This window comes from Phaseolus vulgaris, chromosome 9 (genome assembly GCF_000499845.2).
Source record: "Phaseolus vulgaris cultivar G19833 chromosome 9, P. vulgaris v2.0, whole genome shotgun sequence".
In the NCBI taxonomy this organism is placed as follows: Eukaryota; Viridiplantae; Streptophyta; class Magnoliopsida; order Fabales; family Fabaceae; genus Phaseolus; species Phaseolus vulgaris.
The window spans coordinates 28,749,510-28,776,485 of NC_023751.2; the positions used below are offsets into that span (position 1 = coordinate 28,749,510).

The 26,976-nt window shown below is 31.9% G+C and overlaps 2 protein-coding genes across 9 annotated transcripts; one reads left to right on the plus strand and one right to left on the minus strand.

Moving 5' to 3' along the window:
- The first annotated feature begins 736 nt into the window (after window positions 1–736).
- On the plus strand, window positions 737–7,363 carry LOC137822729 (ABC transporter A family member 2-like). Its single transcript, XM_068627683.1, has 16 exons — window positions 737–1,454; window positions 1,538–1,769; window positions 1,864–2,033; window positions 2,393–2,578; window positions 2,683–2,778; window positions 2,878–3,078; window positions 3,264–3,423; window positions 3,517–3,746; window positions 4,231–4,348; window positions 4,459–4,535; window positions 4,653–4,742; window positions 4,880–5,023; window positions 5,105–5,410; window positions 5,493–5,573; window positions 6,283–6,459; window positions 6,679–7,363. The coding sequence occupies exons 1-16, from the start codon at window positions 1,083–1,085 to the stop codon at window positions 6,943–6,945; spliced, it is 2,907 nt and encodes a 968-aa protein (XP_068483784.1). The 5' UTR covers window positions 737–1,082; the 3' UTR covers window positions 6,946–7,363.
- A 3,907-nt stretch (window positions 7,364–11,270) lies between these two features.
- LOC137822730 (protein IQ-DOMAIN 31-like) lies at window positions 11,271–18,756 on the minus strand. 8 transcript variants are annotated; one of them, XM_068627690.1, is made up of 10 exons: window positions 18,632–18,744; window positions 18,398–18,511; window positions 18,182–18,222; window positions 17,893–17,922; window positions 16,824–16,921; window positions 16,383–16,637; window positions 14,595–14,798; window positions 13,697–13,771; window positions 11,968–13,072; window positions 11,271–11,627 (listed from the first exon to the last, which is right to left on the minus strand). In XM_068627690.1, the coding sequence occupies exons 5-10, from the start codon at window positions 16,905–16,907 to the stop codon at window positions 11,596–11,598; spliced, it is 1,755 nt and encodes a 584-aa protein (XP_068483791.1). In that variant the 5' UTR covers window positions 16,908–16,921; window positions 17,893–17,922; window positions 18,182–18,222; window positions 18,398–18,511; window positions 18,632–18,744; the 3' UTR covers window positions 11,271–11,595. The 8 variants fall into 8 exon arrangements, with proteins under 8 accessions (XP_068483791.1, XP_068483786.1, XP_068483787.1 ...); XM_068627685.1 differs by lacking the exon at window positions 17,893–17,922 and having other exon boundaries at window positions 18,632–18,756; XM_068627686.1 differs by lacking the exon at window positions 18,632–18,744 and having other exon boundaries at window positions 18,398–18,611.
- Window positions 18,757–26,976: the final 8,220 nt, after the last annotated feature.

A 26,976-nucleotide genomic window follows, 5' to 3' on the forward strand; every position in this document is an offset into this window, starting at 1 on the left:
AATTTATAATTTTTCTAAAAAAAAAATCTATACTTTTTATATCTTCATTTTCGGTAATCTGAACCTATTTCAAAATAAGTTTCTTCTTTATTTAAACATTTTCTTTCTAGTTCTACTTGTGAGTATCATAGGATTTCACAAGTTCTATTATGTAGAATTTGTTATTGTTGATTTTCTTTCCGAAGTTAAACATTCAAACATTGACTTTGACTTATTGCTCAAATGAGAAAGATGCAACATCAATAAATGATGGACTCATAATTCAAACAGTGATAATTTATTTATAAATAATTTTAAAAATTAACTATCTTTGATTAAAATTATTTAAATTGAGTATGAATGATCTTATATCATATATATACAAGATGTATTTTGGTTTTAAAAGGTTATTTGTAATTATAGAGTGTAATTGAGAAATATTATTGTAAATTAAACACATGATGATGGTGAATAGTAACTAAAATAGTATTATTTTGATAATATAAGTAATAACTAAGAAAATAAATGAGTTATTGATAAAAAAAATGGTGAAAGTATTCAATTAAATAATTTAATGAAATATTTATATTTTAGTGATACATTAATTAAATTAGACAAATATATCATGGCATAAGTTTATGAAAGATGTTTCTAAGACCATCTGAAAGATATATCTTCTCATATTTATCGGATCAATTTTTTTTTTCTAAAATCGTTATAATCTTTTAAATTCAGCGTTTAGAAAGTAAAAAAAATTAAGAAATATGGTTAGAAGAAGAGATAATGGCAGTAATCGTAAATTTGGCAGCATTGCAGTGTCAAAAGTGAAAGCAGGCTTGCGTAAGCGCGATTTGCAGCCCCTGAGAATGACGACGGAAAACGAAAACCCGCGCTTTCCCTCACGATTAACGATGTTGCTTCAGTTACAGAACAAACCCAACCCAACAGTATTCAAAAGAGAAAGAGGGAAAACATTTTCATCGCTATATATTCCACATTCCAAACATTTTCATTCCAATCTCCTTCTTTCGTCCCCCACCTGTGACAGACTCACTCACTGACAGACACACAGAGACTGGGGGGAGAGAGGTCACGCGCAAACCATGAGAACCACTCTCACCGGTTTGCCGTTGGTGTTCCAACAATTCAGAGCTCTGTTGAAGAAGAATCTGTTACTGTCATGGCGGAACAAGAGAGCCACCCTTCTGCAATTGATCTCCCCTCTCATATTCATTTTCCTCATATTCGCAATCGACAAGGCCATTAAGGCGCAGACATCAACCTCCTCCGCCTACAAGACCGTCACCGACCCTCCCTCCCACCCCTCTCCTCCCATAACTCCCTGCGAAGACAAGTTCTTCATCAAACTCCCCTGCTACGACTTCGTTTGGAGCGGTGATCAAAGCACCACCTTCCAAACCATCGTCACCCGCATCATGAACAACAACCCCGGCAGACCCATCCCTCCCTCCAAGGCACCCTATTTCTCTTTGCAATCTTCAAGATTCTCAATAATTTAGCATTTTATTCTTCGCGAATAACGAATAATTGCGTGCAGGTGAAGTCGTTTAAGGACAAGACCGAGGTGGATGCGTGGCTGTTCAGTAATCCTATGCGTTGTCCAGGGGCGCTTCATTTCTCGCAGCTAAACGGCACCGTTATAAGCTACGGTCTTCAGACCAACTCCACCAGCCTTCAGAGGCGAGGCAAATATGAGGACCCTACTATGTCGTTTCAACTTCCTCTTCAGCTTGCCGCCGAGAGGGAAATTGCCAGACACCTTATTGGAGGTATCAGAACTATGCAGAGTTTTTTTTTTTTTTTTTTTTTTTTAATTTTGGTTGGTGATGGTTCGATTTAATTAATGAATTTGTGGGATTTCAGACCCGGGTTTCAGTTGGAATGTGTTTCTGAGGGAATTCGCGCACCCTTCCATGAGTCCTTTCTCTGCCGTGGGTTCAATTGGTCCCGCGTTTTTCCTCGCCATTGCCATGTTTAATTTTGTTCTTCAGATAAGTTCTTTGGTGACGGAGAAAGAGCTTAAACTTCGCCAGGTACATATGTTGTATAAAATCATTCCTGTGTATTTTCCTACGTGAATGTTTCATTCATGTTGCATCATCTAAAATTATATTGAAACAGTAGTTACGATGATTTTAAGTAAATATGCGTGTGTTTTGACCATTGGCACAAAAGGGATTTCAAATTAAAACAATTTTAAGTAGCTGTAGCGGTAGATAAAACTTTTCATAGTGAAATTTATTACTAACTTGTTTCCATAATTAAAATTATCCAAATGTAAATCGTTCACTTTAAAATTAACGTTAATTTTGTAAAATTTTGCTGATGCTCATCCCCTATGAATTTGTGCCATATTTTTATGATTGAATTTGTTGTTCCTCTGTTCTTGCAGGCAATGACTATGATGGGCCTTTACGACTTTGCTTACTGGTCGTCCTGGCTCATTTGGGAGACGGTTGTCACAATCATATCTGCCCTCCTCATAGTACTCTTTGGAATGATGTTCCAGTTCAGTTTTTTCTTGAAAAACAGTTTCGCAGTCCTGTTTGTTTTGTTCTTCCTATTTGAACTTAATATGGTAAGCAATTTATGGTATTCTTCCAGTCTTACTGTTTGCCCCTACTTGTTCATTTGGATTTGTATCTGTATGATGTGTAATATGGCTTCCCTTTTTTACTTTAGACTGGCTTGGCCTTCATGTTATCTGCTTTCATTAAGAAGTCATCTTCGGCAACAACAATGGGATTCTCTATATTTATTGTGGGCTTTTTGACTCAGGTGTGAATCCTTTTGGTGCTTTGTAGTTTGCAGACAAGGTTTCTTTAGTAGCAGAAAGTGAATGCTCAAGTTCTTTATCTGTTGTTTTTCTGTTTGCAGCTTGTGGTTCAAGGAGGGTTTCCTTACACGGATAGTTTCTCCAAAACTTTACGAGATTTGTGGTCGTTATTCCCACCCAATCCTTTTTCTCAAGGTATAAAAGTGCTTTCAGATGCAGTTGCAACTTCTGAAGACGATGGTGTTAGCTGGAGTAGACGCGGAGAATGTGCTCTTACTGATGCAGACTGTGTTATAACTATTGTATGCAACGATTTGACCTCTAAATTCCTACTCCACAAACCACCACTTCATTTTAAGAAGCCTTTTGGTTCCTTTCCCCATTTACTTTCTGCTCCATAGTTCTATATTTGCTTTTATCCTTCCTTCCTTTTAGCCTTGGTTGTCTTACTGCAGTTACCCACTATTTTTTTTCTTTTCATTGACAGGATGATATTTATAAATGGCTTGCGGCTACATTTGTTCTCTGGTTTGTTCTGGCCATTTACTTTGACAATATAATCCCAAATGCATCGGGTGTGAGGAAGTCAATATTCTACTTTCTAAATCCCGGTTATTGGTTGGGAAAAGGGGGTCAAAAAGTGAAAGGTGATTAATTTGTTGGGTTAATTTGTTTTTTTTCTTCCTTCCAGCTCTTTATGGCTTAACACTACTTCCCCGTCCATCATCTTCCTTTCATAGAGGGTGGGCTTTGTAGTTGTGTAGATTCAAACCCACGTCAGGAAATAAGTACACCTGATGATGAAGATGTCCTTGATGAAGAAAGCAAAGTGAAACAGCAACTAACAGAAGGGCTGGTTGATACAAATATTGCTGTTCAAATGCATGGCCTTGCAAAGACCTATCCCGGTACACGTAACATTGGTTGCTGCTGCAAATGTAAAAAAACTGCTCCTTACACTGCCGTTAAGGTAAATTATTTCTTATTGAACTTTTAATCCTTGAAGTTGGGGGGTGATTAGAAGAAAACTTGTTGATTTCATGCAACATTTTTGAGTTTCTTAGTTCATGATATGGCCAAAATCTTCTCATTAGAAGTGAAATCTCAGGAGTCAGGACAAGAATGCAAAGATGGGTCTGTTCATTGTAGTATCCATGCTTCAACCACAAGGGCTCCTATTTTGGGTGCTTGGAATTAGTTGGTTTATGAAAAACTTTTGCCAAAGTATCATGGGTGTAGTTCAATCGAATAGTCATGCAAACTACAAACATGCTGAATTTTTCAGCTTGATCTCATTTTGGATCATGATTATCAATTTTTTGTTTCCGGAAATTCTTCCTCCCCCTTTAATATTTTATGTGGATGTGGATATTTCATGTTTCAATACGGCAACATGTTGGAGATATACCTATATTCAGATGGTGTTGAATGTGCTATTCTGCAATTATTTTCAGGGTTTGTGGGTGAACTTTGCAAAGGATCAGTTGTTTTGTCTTCTAGGACCCAACGGAGCTGGAAAAACGACAGCTATTAATTGTTTGACAGGGATAACTCCAGTAACTAACGGAGATGGTGATACTTTCTATCCGTGTCTCTGTCTTTAACTACTAGATTGAATATTCGTTAACTAAAATTACAAAAGTCATAGAGTATGTTAGCATTTTCAATTTTTTCTTTAACAGCGTTGGTTTATGGACATTCAATCAGAAATTCTATTGGCATGTCAAATATTCGAAAGCTTATAGGAGTATGTCCACAGGTGTTTCTCTCTCTCTCACTCTCGCAGACACACCAACATGATTTTCGAATTCAATAAAATTTTCTTCTCGTCCCATTAACGGATGACTGACCTGATATTGATTATTTTAATCTGCAGTTTGATATACTATGGGATGCACTGTCTGGCCAAGAACACCTCCAACTCTTTGCTACTATTAAAGGCCTGCCCCCAGCTTCCATAAAATCAGTATGTCTTCTCCAGGCCTGAAATTGTTCTGTACAACCAATGATTATGTGTGTGTGTGCAATATTTGAAATTATTATTAGCTATTTCGAATACTTCCTCTCATTCCTTTTAATTCAAGTTCTTCTGAAAAAATGTAGATTACCCAGACTTCATTAGCAGAGGTGAAACTCACGGATGCAGCCAAAGTCAGAGCTGGAAGTTACAGTGGAGGAATGAAACGCCGTCTCAGTGTTGCAATTGCCCTTATTGGTGACCCTAAGTTAGTCATTTTGGATGAACCGGTATGTACGACAGTATTTTCCTTTCATGCATATATTCTGTTGACATGATTATAAGATTAATCTTTCATTTTAATTTCATAGACTACTGGTATGGATCCAATAACAAGAAGGCATGTGTGGGACATAATTGAAAATGCAAAAAAAGGGCGTGCCATTGTTCTTACAACGCACTCTATGGAAGAAGCTGACATTCTAAGTGACCGCATAGGAATCATGGCAAAAGGAAGACTTCGCTGCATTGGCACCTCAATCAGATTAAAATCACGCTTTGGTACTGGTTTTATTGCTAATCTCAGTTTCTTTGGAAACAATATTGAACGCAGTCCTACCAATGGAGATGCAATATCTACGGAGCATCGAGAGGAAGTGAAGAAATTCTTTAAGAATGTGAGATGAATTATTATAATGGTTTAAAAAAATTCCTTGACAATAGAAGTATTGGTTTTTAACCACTGAAATCTTTCGACAGTATTTAAATGTTGAGCCAAAAGAGGAGACCAATAACTTCGTAACTTTCGTGATTCCCCATGACAGAGAGGCGCTCCTAACAGTAAGCTTTCTTTCCTTGCCTTTGTCCATCTCCTTAAAATTTCTCTAACCCAGGGTTTGGATTAACTGTTTAAGTACTGATTGACATGGAAACAGATCTTCATTGGAATTTTCTAGTTTAAGTTGGTCCCTATTGGCTGAAATTTTTGCCGAGTCACAATATTTACTATGATTTTGCTGACCATGTAAACTTCTGTATCTTTAGTCAGTTTCAAACTTGGTGGACTTAACGATAACTAATTTGAATAGACTTTAGCTAACTTATCTAGTGTCTTACCAGAGAACACCAATACTTCACTTTAAATGACAGAAGGTTGAACAAATTCTTTGTTGCCTTAAAGGGGGAAAAACGATTCAACTGTGAACCGTGTTTTAATAATTTGGGAATATGTTCTTGGTTAGTCATGAAATTATTTTCTTCAAGAAAAATATTTTAAGTGAATCCTGGTTATCTCTTTGATGTCAGTTTTTGATTGTAATCAAGGATAACTCTATTTACATTCCCCGTGGACATAAGTTGCGATTGCAAACATGTGTGCATACTGCATGTATTTGATAGAAAGCTGAAAATTGTTTAGGTAACGTAGACACAGGCAGGCTCCACCGCACCAGTGTGAGCTATATTATTAGCGAGAATAGCAACCATGAACACAAATTGTTCTTAATTATATGGGATACATTATCTTATATTCCTGGTGCTTTCCAAACAGAATTTCTTTTCGGAGCTCCAAGATAGAGAAGAAGAATTTGGCATTTCTGACATACAGCTTGGTCTTACAACTCTCGAAGAAGTTTTCTTGAATATTGCAAGACAAGCAGAGCTAGAAAATGCTACAGCCGAAGGAAGGCTAATAACCCTGACCTTAACATCTGGGGAATCCGTGCAGGTCAGTGTAACAGTATTTTGCTTCATATTTTTCTACAGTCTAAAAGGGTTGAGTTGTAATTGGTTCTATAAATTTCTGATACAAAGTGAATATAAATACTTATTTATACCTGATCACAATATTCAAAGTTGCAGAATTACCCTTCTGCTTTTCAGTTCAATAGAAGTTGCAAGTAAGACGAGTAATCCTTTTCTGCTGACCAATACAATAAACATGCAGATTCCTGTAGGAGCTAGGTTTGTGGGAATTCCAGGAACACAGTCTGTGGAAAACCCAACTGGGTTTATGGTAGAAGTTTACTGGGAGCAAGATGATACTGGGACCCTATGCATTGCTGGCCACTCGCAGAAGGTTCCTATTCCTGATGGCGTTCAATTATCATCCTCATTTTCTGCAAGACAACGTAGAAACTTAGGCCGGGCAGGACCAATTCATGGGGTTGTGATTGATCCAAGTCAAGTTAGTCCAGGTGATTTTCAGCGATAATGTACAGGGAGAAACATCATGTCCTATTTGATTTATTTTTGTTTTCAGCAATATCTTTCTGCAATTATGTTTGAGGTACTTTCTTTCACTAAATATGGACACCTCAAGTACATTTTATACCCAAAAGTATTTCAAACATGATTGCCTCCATAAAGATATCTGTAGGAAAAACAAAAACAAAATAAGGCATGGTGAGTTATGTCCTGTGCAGTTGTGCTCACTGTATACAATTTTTTGCTAAGACTTTTTAGATTTCATTTTATATATCTTCATTTCTCTTCAGTTGTAGAAATATGTTAAAATAATATTACCAGAAAAGGCCAGAGTACATGTTTTCGGCCGTTGGCACCATGTTGGACTAGTATGTAGAGATAAACTATTTTCCAAACATAGATGTTACAGGAAAGTTTTTTGACAACTATTGTAATGGTTTTTGTTCTCGCCGTCTGAAAAAAAAAAAAGAATTGGAAGTGTTTTTTAGTTCTAAATTGATAAAGTCATTTAAGTGAAAACCAGGTTATCTGAAGTGAGTCACGCCTAAGCAACAAAAGTTTTATGTTTAAGTGAACAATGTTAAGTGCTTAAGCGACAATAGTTTAATTGAGTAAGGACGCTTAAGTGAGATGGTTTAAATGAATTAATCATGTATCATGGTCGTTTAAGTGGAAGAATTGCCACGCTTAAGCAAGAAATAATTGTTAGATAGATTTTAACTTTCTAAGTAAGAAAAAATCCTAGATGAAAATATTAAGACTAAATTGAAAATGGTAAATATCTATTAACAAAATAACAAGATAAATAAGAAAACAATAACTACAAAACGAAAAACAATATAATGTTGTCAAATCAAGCCTAAGAATAACTTTAATAATGAGATTACTTTTAGAAAAAAAAAAGTGAAAGAAATTTATTGAAGCAAAATAACAAATTAATGGCAAGGAATGGGTGTAAAAATGTGTGGTGTGACCCTTTATATAAAAGTAGGGGATCATTAGAAGAAGGTGAATCTAATCACTTCTGACACTCAAGTCATGCTTAAACCATCAATAGTAAAAAAAAGTACCACATTTTAACCCTCAACAATAGTGTCAAATCACTTAACCTAAATTTAAGCTATTCTTAATCAAGCAATGATACAAAGTTTATTACATTTTAACCTCTAATAGTTATGGCATATCACTTAATGGAGCCTTCAATCGTGCTTAAGTGATAAAATTTAATGACTTTTAAATGTATGAGCTCTGCATATCATCCTCAAACAGATGAACAGTCTAAGAGAACGATCTAGTTCTTAGAAGATTTGTTGAGGGCATGTGTATTGGATGATCTGGGAAGTTGGAATGAGATGTTGTCTTTGGTGGAGTTTGCTCATTATAATAGTTATCATGTCAGTGTTTAGATGACACCATATGAAGCTTTGTATGGGAGAAAGTGAAGAACTCCTTTATGTTGGTATCAAGATAGTGAGATAATATTGGTTGGGCTAGAGTTACTTCAACAGACCACTGAGAAGGTGAAGCATATACAAGATAGAATGAAAGTTTATCAAAGTAGACATAAATCATATGAAGATAAGAGGAATAAGCCTTTGGAGTTTACAACTGGAGACCATGTGTTCCTAGGAGTATCACCTACCAAGGGTGTAAGACAAGTTATCAGAGTTTACAGCTGGAGACCATGTGTTCCTAGGAGTATCACCTACCAAGGGTGTTAGACAAGTTATCAGATTGAGGAAGTTATCTCTTAAGTTTTTGGGCCTTATCAGATGTTGAAAAACTAGTGTTTTGGAAATGGATAATGTGCAAATCAATTGAAGTAAAACCATATATTATTGAAGATTATCATAGTAAACAACTCAAAAGCAAGACAATCAGTATGGTGAAGGTAGTGTGGGATGATAGGTTTGGTGATTCATCTTGGGAAATAGAAGAAATCATGAGAGAAACCTATCCCTATTTCTTTATCGCAAGTCAATTTAAGAGGACGAAAATTTTTCTTGTTGGTGAAAATGTATGAACCAAGAAAAAATAGTCTTAGAGTAGAAGTGGTACAATTAAAATGACACCTGGATATTTTATTATTGAAGTTAAAAGAGTATATAAATAGAAATTCAGTTATTCAGGTTTCATTTTAAAAAAGAACCACCATCTCTCTAAAAACATTTTGTTTCATTCATCTACCTTCTGGCAGTGAATACATAAGACTGACCGATCGGAATCTTTAATAGAGTAAGTTCATTTTTGTTCTGCTCTATAAGTCAAATTTTAAACTTGTTAGGTTATGACCAGGACTTTGTGGTGCAGGCTAGGCTACCCTTGAGCTTTTGGTAGGTTTGGAGCTCTTAGGGAGCATATGCTCAAGTTCAGGTAATGGAAACTAGTTTTAAATTTTGAATAAAACCTTAGGTTAGAAGATCTGAATGTGGGGGCGTGACGTGATCACCAGTCTTAATTTTTCTAGCAGGATCTCTTTTAAGAGTAAAGTAATATATTGACTGAAATGGTTGATTTTGAATATTATATTGTGATTTTTAAGGTGAATAAATTAATGAAAGTGTTGTGATTGAAAATTGAAAGTGTTTGAATGGTGATATAAATGAGTTGAATTGTATTTGAATAATTTGTTGAATTATTTAAAGTGTGATGTTTGATGGGAATTGGTTGTTTGATTTTTGATGATGTTTGATTTAGAAAGCATATATGAGTAAGAACTGTCATTTTTAATGTGTAGATTATTAAAATTATGAGTTGAATGACAATTGATTCAACAATATTATAAGATTATGCAGATATCTCTGCATATCTCGCTCAGGCGAGTAAATTCTCGCTCAAGCGAGAATGGAATGAAAAATGAGGTGCTTTGGGGTCCGTTTTTGCCCAAACGAGAAGAAATCTCGCTCAGGCGCGACCTGAGATAAAAATCTGGGTGCTCTCGGGTTCAATCTTGCTAAAGCGAGAATTTACTCGCTTGAGTGAGAATAGGTCTCGCTCAAGCTAGACTCTATGTAAAAAAAATAAATTATTTTTGCTTTTGAAAGCCTAGTTTATTATTGTATATTGTTTTTAAGTGAAAATTATAAATTTTATTTAAAAATATGATTAAAGGAACTTAGTTATGTGTTTAATTGAATTTTGAGATATATTTGGATTGCATAGAAAATTTAAATTATGATGTGATTAAATTGTGTATTGATGTGTTAAATGGAGCATGCAATGATGTGAAAGTGTGATCATAATATAGTATTTCCTGGAAAGGAAATATCATGTTGAGATTGTTGTTAGGATGCATTGATTTGTCAGGTTCGTAATGAAACATCCTGACTCTACTTATATAATGAAATCACATAGATGAATTTATGCAGTTGGTGAGAGATGATGGAGGTTCATATGACTTTGTTTGCGGTTTAAATATAATATAGTCTTTCAGGTCATATGAATTTACCCTGTCATACAAGATGGTGAGATATTGAGATGTTTATGCGCATGACTGTGTGGATTCACAACGAGTAGTATGACAGGTTCAGGTCTCAAGATTCTAATTTCAATACACGAGTCTTCTGAAAGTAGAGTCAAGTGTCTATATGTTGTGAGTTATAGAAGTCTGACATGTGAAAAATGAATTATAAATTTTAATAGACACTTGATGGTTTGAGAAATTGTATAAGACTTGATGAATTATGTTTATTAATTTGCAATTGAAATTATATAGAAATTTTTATATAGGTAGCTTACCTTATTCTTTGTTTGTGTTTGATGACCGTGTAATTACAGGAGTTGATGAAAAAAACCAAAATCACAAATTGAATAGAAGACCAAAATTATATTTAGGCCTCAAGCCTATATATATCGCCCTTCACTACTGCATTTCTTCAAAATCATTTTGATCTTATAAATTATAATGATTTTGTTTCCGAATTAATGCTTTATACACTCTCTTTAATCACTTTAATCTTCAATAAGAACCAATGTGAGCCTTTAAATTGTATTTTAGATGCTTTATATTACAAAATCAAGTTGGTCTAAGTGTTTAATAAGGAAAGAATATCTGCAAAGCTGCTTTTCATACCAATTGAGGCATCACAACCCCTTATTCTTCATTTTTGTTACTTCTGCTGTTACACTGATATCAGTCTACATTAATAATAAAAGGTATATCATTATTGAGCAGGTCACTGTATTGAATGGTATTTTTAGTGGTTACACAAGCTAGACCCTAATCATGCATGATAGACTTGCAATAATGAATGTCACAATGTGATCCATCCTTCACTACGGATCGGAAGAGTTGAAATACAAAAAAAAAAAGTTTCTTGAAGGCTGAAGAAATCTCGAGAAAGAGTATTCTCATGTTACCAGATCATTCTTGTCCAAACACAAGCTTGGGAACACAAATAATGTTTATGATCACACACACTGCAGGATAAAAATACAATATGGACAGCCAAGACAAACAGAGCATAGACTTGTAAAGTTGCAGCATGCAAAACTTAAAACCTATGTTGTACAACTCACCACCCAGAATGCAGGAAAAATAAGCTGATCAAACCAGGTCATACAACGACCCTATCATTTCAACAACTTTCATCACATTTGACTCAAAAGGATTTTCAACCTCCCCGTGTTCAATCCCTGAAAACCAGGGTTCCCTTGCTCACCTCTTCCACTCTGCTTGAATTACTTTCCCTGCAAGATGAATACACAAGTTTATGATTATCAATCATGAGAAAACAAAGGCATACACCAGCATATAGTGGATTCATTTTGAAAATTATAACTTCACTTACCAAGTTGATTTACCATGAATAAAAAAACTAGTGTTTTGGAATCAGCCGTTAAGTTAAGACACTAAACTATAAACTATAAAGTACCCGAAACTTTCTCAACGACATTCATCTAACTTAAGATTGGATAAGTGTCTTTAAATTAACAATTTAGTTTTAAAACTATTTGAAAATGGTAATTTTCTAGGTGAATCATAACGTGACATTTTCAATCACTAGATGTATGAGGGACTATATCATACCATTCCCTCCTTTAGAAGATGTTATTGATCTGTCACTTTTGTTACTCCCTTTGCCACCTGCTTGAGCTGATCTCTGTGTCCTAGGTGAATTTGAACTAATCTTGTTGCCAGTTGAAGCTGGCAGAGAATGTCTCCCAGAATCAGCAGTGTTGCTTTTCTCAATTCCATCTTCTCCAAACCTTGGGGACCCTAGTGCCCTCAACTTTGCCTTGGCGGATTCAGTTGCTGCCATATAACTTGGTACTTTTGGACTAATCTTTAAGCCATGTTCTCCATTCTCCTGTTTGATCACATTTGATGCTTTACGGGTAGGTTTCTGGTTTTCATTACCTGTCAGATCTTTATGACTCAAATCTCCATTTGTTAATAAGGAGTTGTCTTCTTTAAAAATATCCTCTGGTTGATTGCCTAGCTCGTTTTTAACTTCATCACGAGAAGTGTTTCTATCTTTAGTTGTGGTCTCTGACAAGGGTTTAGATTCTACAGACACTAGATAACTGTTTGGAATGTCAGAGACTTCCTTGTTAACTGATGGTCTTGGTGTAAATTCGACATCAGGCACATTGGAGACAGTCAAAGTATCTTCCTTCTTGATCTTTTCCTCAGAAGTAATGATCACTTGTTCTGAACAAGCATGACCTGGAAGAACTGTTGTGATTTCCAGATGCTGCTTTAGAGTCTCAGATTCAACTTCTGGCTGAACAGCATTCTCGACAACAGGGTTATTAATCTTTCTCAAGTTACGTTTAACCTTTTCAAGCTCACTTTGTGGATTGTCTTGGTCTTGATCTGACACTTGGTATGGTGTTTTCCTGAAATTACGTTTTGGTTTCTCAAATTCAGGATTTGTTTGCACTGGAACTGGATCAAAACTTGCGACAGGAAGCTTCCGGTTAGTGCGTCTTGACTTGGAAATTTGAACTTCTCCATTTGAAATATTACCCTGCTTTCTCTGAGATTTATAGTCTCGAATTTTCTTAGGTTGGGGAACTGGTTTCCAAAAGTAAGATGCTGACCAGCGCTCCAACCAGCTTAACACTGAATTTGGATCTCCACTAACATATTGCAAGCGCAGTGCCATTATTGTAATTGATGAAGCCTGAAGCTGAAACAACAAAATAACATTTTCACAAGCTCAATTTTAGTAAAACAGATCAAAATACAAATTTGATAGAAGAACCCCATTTATTTCCATGTTCAGACAAGAACAGTATTGCACATAATGACATCCACTTAGAGAAAATTTAAACAGGTTCATGTATAAACTTGTAAGATATACAAAACCACAGGTTGTAAAGTAATGTAAAGCACTTTCTGGCTCAGCTTCATGCTCAAGGATATCAATAGTCAGTTCTAGTAACAAAAGACATGTAATTCTTTCACCATTCTTAACATCAAAATTCATCACTACAGTGATAAAGAAAAAGAAATGCCATATTGTTGAAAAGTAAATTATAACTTATGTTTGTATCCGAATTTAAAATCCTCTGCAGTTGAGAGCAATTAGACGGTTCCACTTGCTCATAGAGAAAAAACAAAAGAGAATAGTACCCTGCTGTTCTATTAACCAAGATGATCTAAAAGTCTAACCTTTCAAATTTTTAAAACTATAGTATTGTCACCTCAAAATTTGTAATACTGTTCAATCACAAATGGACTCTATCCAGAATATGCCAAACTTAAAAATAAATAAATATTTGTATGACATGCATGGCACAATTGAAGTTACCTTGCGGATGAAAGTATTTGCAGACAACTTTGAAATTTTTGTGGAAATACCAACTGGCTCACCAAGTTTGCCCTCCTGAAGCACAAACGCATAACACATTCAGAGGGAAAAATCTCAGCACCAAGAATAATACAAAAGAAGGAAAAATAAACAGAAAATATAATTCTGGTTGGGATGTTATATGCGTTGGGTACCCCTTTTTGTATAATATTGTCTTTGGCTGACAAAAAAGAATAGAAAAGGGAATTCTTGGTAAACCTACTTTCAATTTAGGAATACTTAAACAATGAAGTGGCTAAGTCATAATCGTTATTCATAACCCTCTATTATAAGCTTTTGATCATCATTGACCAGTGGAGTAATTATAGGTTCCCAAATTTACCAAGAATTCCCCCTTTGTAATTTTTCCAGAAGATTTATTATACAGAATAATCCTTCCCTGTATCTCTACATGATTCAGTCATGAACTTGGTGCTAACAATACCTGATTGGCGAACAATCCACCAAAAAGAAACTCATTAGAAATTTCACACCTTGTTCGATAAATACACATTATTCACTTGTCCCAATATATACAACTCAATAAGCGGTAAAAAAAGATTGAAGAACACAATTCTTAACAATCTTAATCAGAAAAAAAAGAGTAATGGACGATCAGACGCCACACTGAATCTAGTAATAGTTAATTCAAAAGTACCCCCATTTATTGCCTACTCAGTCCTCATTTTAAATGTCCAGCCTGTTCAGCCAAAATGTTTACATTTAATAGGACCACTTTGTTTTAATTTAACCTAGATAGTCAGGTACATAACTAATGCACGCAATCAGAAAAACACCTTAAACAATAGAAGTAAGATGATAAATCATTGACAATTTACAGATTCTTAGAGAACATTACCAGAGGCTTAAATAGACTGCACTTCTGATGAATTTCAAATCCAACATTAGACTTCCTAATCTTTAGTCCACGTGCAAATGCTTGAAACTTTACAATCCCATACATACAGCATAATGTAACAACAGCTTGTCTCCTAACTAGGTGCCCACGAATAAGTGCTTGCAACCTTATTATGCCTTTTAGAGCCCTAAATGCCCTGCGAGCCTTCAGAAAAGATGCTTCCATTAGTTAATATCAAATATTACAATTTTCATCCACTATACAAGCAAAACTCTACAAACATATTCCAATTTGTTAAAAATGTTCATGTGCCAGATCTTCAAATATCAGGAAAGTAGTATAAAAATTAGGATTTCAATTTATTTCTCAATGAAATACAAATTCGGTTGAAAGAGTCTCATGACAGTGGAACCTGGGATGAGTAGATAACTGACAGGAAAACATATGTGAATTAATTTCAACATTAAGAAGATTCTTAGAATTTTTATTTTAAAACCAAGTTATTTGCTATACTGACTTATTGGTCAGCCTCATATAATACTTTATAAAACAAAATACAAAACTACAAAAAAATTGGGGGAGGGGATTGATAGGAACTTGGGTATTATCTGGTGCCTAAATCACACATTAAATACCATGGGATGCGTGTTTAAGTATTTGATTCCCCCCCCTTAATAGTTAGCTTCTGAGGAGTGGGTTCTCCAAGTGTTTGGGTACTTATCAGGGGTATAGGAGTAAGTGATTCTAACTCCAAATACCACAGTTGATTTTAAACATCATGTTCTCATGTTTTAACAGCAACTCTTCACAAGATCCTTGGAAAGGGAAAAGTCCTGTCCAATATATAAAAACATGGATACTGAACTGAAGAAATGCGTAAATAAATGACAACCAAAGCTATATTGGGAAAAACCCAAGTCCTGCATTGACTAGAGATAAGACCAAAATAGTGCATATAAATAGGAGACAACCCAAACCTCATAAGTTGGTTTTGTGGGAATAAGTTAGACTCAAATCCAAATTCTAAAATGGTATCAAAGTCACAAAGTTTATCCTAGATTTATTAATGGATTACCTACCAGGCCCAATAGTATTAGTAACGACGGGCTATATTGGGAAAAACTCACCACCCACATTAATTAGAGATAAGGTTGAAGTAGTGTATAAATGAGAGGCAATCCTCACCTCACAAGCTAGTTTTGTGGGATTGAGTTAAACCAGAGTAAAGTATAACTAACAAGATAAATGGGACGCAGTCCTCGCATTACAAGTCAATTTTGTAGGATTGAGTTAGAATCAAATCCAAATTCTAAGAAGCTGATAAACACATTTTCCCCCACCATGATCTAAGCCACCAATTCAGCCCCAAATTCAATTATGCTACTCCGCTATTCTGCCTCTACTCCTAAATTCATGTTTCCCTTCCCCTCTTTCATCATGGCATAATTCTCCTTTAGAATAATACCTTGTTACCAACTGAAATTCTACAATGTTTTCCCACCATTGTTTCCTCCTTACTCCTGGCAGCATTCCTATTTCTTCTCTCATACACATAATTTCCCTTTTTGTCTGTTGTGCATGTGTTAAAGGCTCACCAGACCTCATGTGAGATATTATGACAATTAAAATTTACAATCATAATAGAAAATAAGCTTGACAGTCTATTTATCCTTTAGCAGTCTAGTTCTAGATATCTTATCCCAGAGTAAACTTCAAAACTAATGTTCTATACTAAACAATTAAAAGAATTCAGTTACTTAATGTTCTCAAAAACAGTGAGACACCTACCAAGTAACCCCTGAAAGCAGCTTGTGCCTTTATTGCTGCTACCTCCTGCCTGATTTTCTCTGGATCAGGTGGTGCATCTGGATCAACAGGTCCTATACTGTCTCTTTCTTGATTCTCAGGTAAAATAACTTCTGATTCTTCATTCTCCAGTACAAGGTCCTCCTCATTTGTAGCAATCTCATTGTGGTTTGGATCTAAGGCCAAACCATTTTCCAACACGTTGGAAGCAACCACTGCCTCTCTTTTATTAACAATCTTCCACATGAAATTACAGCAAAAGAAGTCAGAAGTTAAAATCAGGAATGTTCACACATGCAAATTTATTTTTGTTATGCCACCACTCATGTCATTTAAATGAAAATTACGCATGCACACATGAAAGTATTATCAAATATATTTTAACATTATTGAATAGAGTTTTGCTTTAACTAATTGCATTACCTCTCTTCCCTTTGACATATTTGATCTGGATGACTTTTTCCCAAATAGTACAGTTTTGATCCATTTTCCTGGTGATTTCCCCATTCTGAGATTACAACCTGCAGCAGAAAAACAGTAAACCTAATCTCCAAATTTCAAATGATTCACTAAGAAAGTAAACAACAACTAAAAAACAAAAAATACACTTATCAAGAAAGTACGTAAGATGAATACTAAGTAAGATTGTCCAATTTAGATACTTTTGTTATTGCAACTAAGATTAAGCAGTGAGCCGAGGTCACAGGTTGTACTATGACCCCACAGTGTTTACGTTTGAGATACACAAGTCAGTATGGTCAACGGGCAGCAAAGTAAATTTTGGAACTTGTGAGATAAATTCTTAATTAGCAATCATAAATGGCAGCGTAGACACCACTTGACCACGGAACTCAGAAAAATAAATTCTCAAACACTTAATTAGCTGAACTATTTACATAATATAAAGCAGGAATATTAAGAGATGGAGACATATCAGTTCTAGAAACTAGAAAATAAATTTCATAAAATTTCTCACATTTAAAGCTATACGTTATATTAAGATGCTACACAGAATTATATATTACAAGAGAATATAATTTAGTACTCTCTGTTAAGAAAGAAATTGTATCACTTGAGGGGGAGCGGGTATAGAAACTATATCTCAGTTGATTTAACAGCTAGGAACTATTACTAAATACTTACACCGCTAACTTTAAAATTCTGGGTGAAATTGGATAACAGCTTTTGCTACAAGGATATTCTTACTAGAGAATAAAAAGTTATCTTTTCCGTAATGAATAGGTAATTAATAAGAGAACGATTTTGCCACTAATGATTGACAAAGTGGAGTGACATGCTCACTAGTTAGCAAAATTTATAGCATAAAGAGAAAGGTAGGCAATGTAATCCAGGCTTTAAAACAAAATAAGTTAAGGGCAATCATGACCAACAACTTTGAACAGTAGAAAGACATAATGATCAAAATTGATCCCATCTATTCTCTTACGCAATAATAATACTGCACCTAATCATGGGCCACCGCACTCATTACCTCAATATGTTGCTATCACCGACAATAATTCTGCACGAAAACAAAATAATCAAACAAAATACCCCAGTCCCCTGACTGTTACCAACTGGAATTTTCACGAAAACCTCAACAATTACAGTTTACTAATAATAAACAAGACACAAACACCCCGCAAATCTTCAAACTAAAGCAAAAACTCAAACACACAAAAAGGGAAAAAAAAAAGCAGAATTAGGATCAACAAGATCTGCAACAAGCAGGTGAGAAACTAAACATCTGAAATTGAAGCTAGGTTAGATCTGACAATTACCTGACAAACGTGAAAGCTCTTGGTCTCAAATCTTACAATTCCTATCAAACACAAGCACAATGGAAGTAAATATGAGACTATAAAATTAAAACATCCATTGTTCTTCTCCTAGTTGTTTCCACAACAATAACACAACAAGTAGCATAAAGATATTGAGTGGAGAAGATAACAAGAACAAGTAAGGAGAGAAAGAAACAGGAGAGAAAAGTTGTGTACCATGGAAGAGGTGAAGAGGTGAAATTGAAAATGAGAACTAAGAGAGTAAAATGTGACCTAAAGCTTCATCAATTTATGAGTTGTTGCATTTGCATGCTGTCATGTCTTTGAAAGCTAAATTGGAAAAGAAAAGAAAAATGAAAATGTCTGAACCTGAAACCGAAACTGAAACTGAAAGAAAAGCTTGGATTATTTGTTCCGTTTAGGCAAGGACGGCGTGTGGTCAACACTAACCGAATATTTGGCGGCAATTCTTCTTGGAACCGTTGATGCAATGACTTACTTGATCGTACGGTGGAGGGTGCAGCTTGCGAAACGGTGCGTTTAAGTGCACGTTAAGAGGCATGGCCGCAGTGGTTGTGGTGGGAGTGCCGGTGCAGTTACTTCGGAACCAAGTGTGCCAGCTCCTTTATTGCGAAATGACTTTGTTGCCCTTCAATGGAAATCCGAATCTCACGCGCGAAGGGGCGCGTTTGGGGAATGTGAGAAATAGGGAGTGTGTGGGAGAGAGTGGGGGTGAAGATGAAGCGCGTTGAGACGCGTGTGGAAGTAGGTGGGAGGGGAATGGAGTTAGTTGGTACATGGAAGCCATGCTGGCATGAAGGGACCTGCTTTGTCGAGTGGATAATTAGGGTGCGACAAAACAAAACAAGCACTTTTCTATTTTTGTTTTAAGGAATATTTTTTGTTGTTGCTGTGAATAGGGTAATTTATTTTACAAAAGTTGGAATCAACCTGAATTTATGATGTAATTTTTAGTTCTTAATATAATTTACTCAGTATTGTCGAAAAATTTAGAGATAATTTGGTAATAATTTTTTTAGAGATTTTTTTATAAAGTAATCAAATTTTAAAACTTTAAATGCATGAAAATAATTTATTTTTTTGAGACTCATATATTAGTTCACCTTTTATTTTATTATTTAAAATTTGAAAATATTGTGTTAAATAAGTAATAATAGCATGTTCTACCTGGTTTTGTTCAAAGTATTTAAGACTCAGAGTAATAATTACCACAATTTATAATAGTACTTAAGAATAATGGTAGCATTGGAAAGTATAGTTAGAATCAAACTTTACCCGATTTACTTCTTTTGTGTTTTCAATAACATAAATGAAAGTTTGTAATCCATTAAATTCATACGAAAAAATTGTAAAAATTGTTATATAATAAAGATTATTAATGTCTTTGGATTATTTTTTTAATAATGTATGTAAATTGTCTTTAAATAGTGATTAGTTAATAAGGAACAAATAAGTTTTAGCTTTACTATTTATTTGTTTTGTTAAATTTAATCACCTCTTAATAAAAAGTTAAATCATGTTTGGGTGATAAATAGACATATTGTCACATTTTTAAAAAAGTTCGGAACATAATTGAATTTTTATTAATAATACAACTAAATAAATAAATAAATAATGACATTAGAAAGATAATGAAACCTAAAAGTATAGATCTAGATATCAGTTTTATGTAATTACTAATGAATATAAATACTAAAAGAAAAGTTGTAAAAAATTACTAATACCCATATATGTCTTTCAAAATTATTTACATTGGTCATATAGTTAGATAAACATTTAACTCTTAAACAATTGAAATATTATATTTTTAAATATTTTTTTAGTTTTTTATTTTTAAAAATGAATGCAATAAATGGAAAAACACGTACAATTTTCAGTCAAACAAAAAATAAAAAAGCAAAATAAAAATTATATGTATTAAAGAGAGACATAATTGAATATGAGTAAGAGCGTTCAACACATCATCAATCATGTTAATTTTCATAATTGATTATGTCTATATGCAACCACACATCATAACATTTCATGTAAGGATAAACGTGTAAATTCACCAACTTAACATGTAACTTCATATTTTTCTTCACATATATGATAGCGGGTGCTCCTTCCATGCCCTCTCATCTTTCTTTCAATGCATTTTCATTCAAAATTATGTTGTCCAAACTTCAACATTGTTGAGTCTTTCTTGGTTCGCATATTGTCTTTAAAAGCATACAAGGTGTAAATGTTTTTTACTATTAACTAATATACTTAAAACTATCACAATATTATTATGTATATTTGTAAGGTTATTCAACTAAAAAAAAGTATAAGACGAAAAAAATAATATATTCAAAGGTAACATTATTTATCATAATACTTTAAAAATACCATTTTTCAACATATAATAACCTTATTATGGATAACGTCTCATATTTACAATAATATTATGTGATATATATATATATATATATAATTATAATAATACTCAAAAATATATTAGTCTTAAGAAACATATAAAATAATTATATATATTTCAAAATTATTAAATAAAACTATTAAATCAGTTTTAAATGTAATATTTTCTTGTACGATTTACCATTATCACAATTATAACTAAAATCTAACAAATGATAAATTAACATAAAATAAAATATGATGTATAGTACCTTAATATAAACAAATCTCACAACCATATCCACAATAAATATATATTTCTTGTTTCAACAAAAATTACTAAGAAACTAAATTACATTACATTTTTTTTATCTCAATAAAAGTCATCAATGAACTAAAATGCTCAATTCGTTAAGATAAATATAACACAATTCACATAACCATTACCATCTCAAGGAATTTAAATAGAAAAAAAAAACATTGGTTATGATACAAAGGAATATCATTTGAGTGACACATCATTGCTTGAGTGATATTCCCCCACAAGAGAGAATTGGCATAGACTGTCCCTTGCTCAAGATATGCTTAATCACTTAAGAAATACCCTTCGTCGCTTGAGCGACTTTTATGGCCCTTGAGTCTTATAATCCCAATGGATAGAGAATTGACTCTATTTATTACTTGAACATCCATTAGGACGCTTTGAGCGACAAAAATCACAAAAAAAAATTAAAAAAAAAAATCCTTTGACTTTTATTTATTTAGTTCTCAACACATTGTTTTAGCCACTTGTGAAAGCAGGGGGAAACACAAGAAGGAAACGTTGAATTATGTTTTTGAAAACTTTTAGACACTTTTCGCAAATATCGTCTGATAAGGAAGGTTCATATGATAATTATATATATAGTAATAAGTTGATGATAATTGTGTCTGGTGAAGTACGTCAAAACTTTTCAATTTGAATAATTTATTTATTTAAAAATGTTTTATTTATATGTAATATTGTAGTGACTATCCTTCTACATTAGTGATGATAAAAGAAAACAACATGTATAGTAAAGAGATAGAGAAAGAGAGAATGCACATTATAATTTTATACTAGTTCTTCTAACCACTCATATTACATCCAATTATAAACTAGTAGATTGAGTTTCACTAAGTAAACTAATGTTGTAAGGTACAATGTCATTATTTTTTTGGGTTCGTAGACACTTCTGACTAACCCATTGAGTATTGTTTGGGGTCGTAGCCACCCATGGCTAGCTCATTCAGTATTCTTAACACAAGTTTGACTTAACGAGTACTTTTTTTGGCTTGCAGCTACTCCTGGTTGACCCGTTCAAGTATTTTTTTCACAAGTCACTTCTGCCTTAACCAAGTATTCTTCACAAGTCACCTTTGACTTAAGTGAATATTCTTTGAATATTAGCCATAATTGCTATTAACCAGTATTCTTTGCCAAACATCCCCTTTTGGCTAAGATGTAGATATAATAGTTGTATAAGTGTTGATCACATAATCACAAGCTTTTTATCACTAGAGATTGAGATTGATCGTTCATTGTCGTATATAAGATTGATGCTCTCTCTTATAGCTTGATAAAATGAACACTAATAGTGTTCTTCTTAAAGTTGTTTGTTGGCTCAAAAATTTTAGTAGTGTTTTTGTACAAAATCACATCATTTATCTTTCTTCTTCTTCTTCTTGAGTTGCTTTATATAGGCTCTTAAGAAAATAGTCATTGTAGATTTGTGTTTGGTTGTTGAGCAGCTTCATCTCTTTTGGATGTCCTTTTATGCCTAACGAGCTTACTTGAGTGAGATGCATTAAATGCATTTCATGTAGCATTAAATGCTCCCTTATTCTTTACATAATCTTCCCAATAGCTGGATGTGGTTACCTCTTCTTGACTTTGCTAATCATGCAAAGTCGAACGATGTACATAGCCTTTTCAGAGTTGTCAATACTTAATGTTAGCAATTGCAAAAGAAAACAGTTTTAGCTTGAACTTCAAGAGATCTTTGATATTGACTTTAGCTGGCATCTTTAATGGATCTCTTTAGTAGATGAAAGTAACAGACATTCCCTACAACATATAATATGCATATATGTTTTTGTGAGGTATAATGTTAGCTTATTGTTATGTTCTCATTGTCTAATCATATCTTGTTCCATGTCAAACATAAAAACAAGACTACATAGTGTTGTATCATCTGTTAGATGGAACATTTGTGTCTTAGATAATCTGTTGTTTGAACAAAGTTATTATCTTATAGACGAAGTATGATCATGTTTTACACTTAGTTGTTTTTAATACTTAATCAAAATTTTAACGTCATGATGTACATATTTGATAAGGTAACTAGTACGTTACACTTTGAAACTTTGTGAAAGAAATTCACGAGAGAAGAAGAAATAAATTCTTCAAATAGTTTATGATATAATAGTATCATCATGTAAACTTTAACTATATATATTAAACATATATATTTGAAAAAGTAATTAGAATGTTACATTTTGAAACTTTGTAAAAGGATTTTACGAGACATGGAGGAAAAAAATCTACAATAAATAATATTATTTTTCCCACACATTTTATATACTCTATATTATGTTTCTCATAAATTTATTGTTTCCTATACATATTTATTCTCATTAAAAGTGTTAAGTTGTTGATAGTTATTTGAGTTTTTCACAAATTATATCATTGAGAAATTTCTAATTATTCATGAAAATGTTGTAAAAATATTTCATGACTAATTAATTTGTTTTCTTATAAAAACAAAATCCACGAAAAAAATGTTGTAAAAATAATTCATGACTGATTATTTTTTCTTATAGTGTTAACAATAAATAAAAAACTAATTAGTTAAATTTATTGAGAAAAAAAAAACCTTCTTATATAAACTAATCAATTTCAAATTGTAAATATTCTTATATCATCAATTAAGAAAAAGATTCATAATCATAATTTTGAAAATAGATATTACAGTTTGATAAACAGAACTAAACTAAAGAATATTTCACATTCCTAATCTTATTTTTGGAGAAAGATTTTACATATAAACATTTGTACTATATAGTTATTAAAACCCAAGGCATTGGTTTCAAAATGTTAGGTCAGCTATTATAATCTATTGAATTATGAGTGTCAATGGTGTTATTTTGTGGATGTGACGCATTTCTCGAAATAAATCACTTTCGAAAATAATTATTTTCTATTTCCTATGTTTATTCTATGGGAGGCATTTTGTGATATGTATGGGCAAATGCTAAATCTAGACATCTCCTAACAAAAGTTTGAATATTAGTGAATGAGTATAACAAGGCACTTTCAGAAACAATTATTTTGTTGTAATGAAAATGGATTTCAACAAATACATATTTGGACAGATTTGAATTTTCATTTTATCATTAAAATTATATTAAAATATTAAATAACGTATTTTTAATTAAATAATTATTTTTTCATATAAATTGTGTATCATCTAAAGCCTAATCAAACTAGTACAACATTATTTTAAAATATTAAAATAATTTTGTCTCTTAATCGTGGACATGTAGTTATTATCTTAAATATTCATAAGGAGATTTTTACCTATATTATAATTTTAAATATTAATTATGTTTAAAATATTTCATAAATTTAGATATTTTTAATTAAATTTATATTAAAATATTTATTTATTGATTGTTTAAATATATATATATATATATATATATATATATTTAAATGTTTTAAATTAAATTTATATTAAAATATTTGTTTATTGAGTGTTTAAAATACTTTTTATTTTCATATAAACATCATCTTATTTTGATTCTTGTAGTTAATAAGATAACCTGATTGTTATTTTTATCTTTTTATTTCTAATTTTTCGATTAACTCGTTCATTCAATCTCTAATATTTTTTAACTTGTGTTTTTTTTTTCTCTAAGAACAAGATGACATACAAGTTGAAAATAACTGGTAAGAGAAGGCGTGAATTAACTGATAAATTAGATATAGAAAGATGAAAATAACAATTAGTACGTAATCTCATTAATGATAAAATCAAACTAAGAATATTTATATAATAACCATACAAAATATTTAAAACATTTAATAAAAAAAATTAATAAAAAATAATTAAACATATCAAATTTAGGAGTTCATTAGAGCTTAATTAATCTTATTTTCTAATGATTTCCAACCAAATTCTTTCCCATAAAAGATAGACATAAAATTTTAAAATATTCTTGCACTTTTGGATCATAACCATAATTGTTGGTTTATGTTCTCAATAAATTAACAGGAAGTGTTTACGCATTATTTAACAGTTTTGATGTGAATGTCCTCAATGGATTTTGAAGGCAAATACATGTTTTGGATTTAAAAATCATTTTGAATTTTGAATTTTTTTTCTTATCTTTTATATTAAATAAAACATATATTTATTTGTTTTCTATTTTTTAAACTAAAAACATTCAAATATAAATCATTTTGTTTCAAATCAAAATTAAGTAAAATAAATTTCATTAAGCTATTTTGTAGATGTTTAGTTATACTCAGACATTATTTATCTCTTAAATATTCTTGTTATTCCTTTGGACTATTTTATTTATTTCATTTTATTTATAATTTTATCAAGAAATAAAATTTAGAACAAAATATTTTAATTTTATTTTAAAATTAAAATGAAAGTATTGGATAATTAACATTCACCTCAAACATTGTTTTTTATTAGACAATTAACTATAATAAGATTTTAATTTAATTGAATGATAATAAAAAAAAAAAAAGAACTACATACAAGTTTTATTCTTTAAAAAAATTAAATAGTGAATAATATTTTTTTTTTATAATTTTAGTATTATTATAGTAAGGCTGAAAATGAAGAATATAATATAATAAAATTTCAAGTGGTTAATAAAAAAGTTAAATATAACTTTTTTTTAAATTATAATTCATATTTTAAATACCAAAAATTTAATTATTGTACATTTATTATAAGCAGATAAAAATGAACCGACTGAATATTTAAGATATATAAAATTAATTTATCGTTTTTGTTAACATGTGGGTTTTAGTCTAGTTCTCCTATATTTTTGTATTTTTTTTTAATAATACATTTTTTATGTGATGACAGATGATTGTTGTTACTAAAGTGTCAGCTTAGCTGAGATGTCAAGTTACATAGTGATGTCTAGCATGAAAACTTTTATAAAATATATATATATATATATATATATAATTTAAATTGTTATTAACCATAATTTTAATTTTAATTGTAATATAAAAATTGTATTTTCAATCAACTGTTATTTTAAAAAATAACAGTTTTCAATTACATAAAATTTATTTTTAAATGGAAATATAATTTTTTTTTATTATATTTTAATTAAAAAATTGCTAAAGGTATCAATTTATTTTTTAGAAATTGATGTTAGGAATTAAAAAAAAAAGGATTGCAGATGAAATGTCTGGAGATACAAGGAGAATTTGCCAGAATTAGTTAATGTTAAGATGGGAGGATTATTTATAGATCACGTTTGAAAATAGTTAAAATTTGGTTGTTATGAAGATAGAAAAAATTGAATTATTATTAATTAAGTGACTAGACCTTAGACCAAGAAGCAATGAGAATTATATAACATTTTGTTGTGGAGATTCCATCATCAAGTGTTTGGTTCATAAAGAAAGAAAGAAAGAAGTGTGTTTCTTAGGTTGAAAAAAAGTATGGAATAGGTGGAGGTAGCAATGGAGATATGGGAGCAACAATAAATGAAGGGTTGAGTTTTGAAAGGACAATGTGTAGTGGTAGATATCAGTTGTTTTGTAAGTTTCATGCATATGTAGCAAAGAGATTTCGAGCATAAGAACTTGTCGGTGTGGTGTTTAGATTTTTTTTTCTTTCCTAATATTTAATAGAGATTCGCATTATTTCCTTTTGCACCTCTTTTTCTTTTTATGTCATTAAAGTGAAAAAATTGTGAATGAAAATTAATGGAGATGGGTATATGAATGAAATGTAATGAAGAACTAAAATATATTAACGAAAATTATTTAGAAAACTTGAGCAAATAAAATGAAAAAAAAAAATTATAAATTCGTTAAGTTCACAAGGACGTTATGGTCTTTAATGTTGATGTTCATGGAAGATTACAAAAAGTTAAATGTGAAAAGCTTCAAAGAAGATATTATTAACCGAAAAAATATTGAGAGAAAAGTTATTTAAATATTGATTGATGAAATTATGTATTACGTCTCTTAATGAGATCTATAAGAAGTTATGAAAGAAATTCATATAACAATAATCATAAAAAAAATAGCATGTTAAATTGTGATTGAAAATAGAATTTTTTTATTTAATGTTCTATTAATGTGATTTTAACCTATGCATAAACATCTAACATAT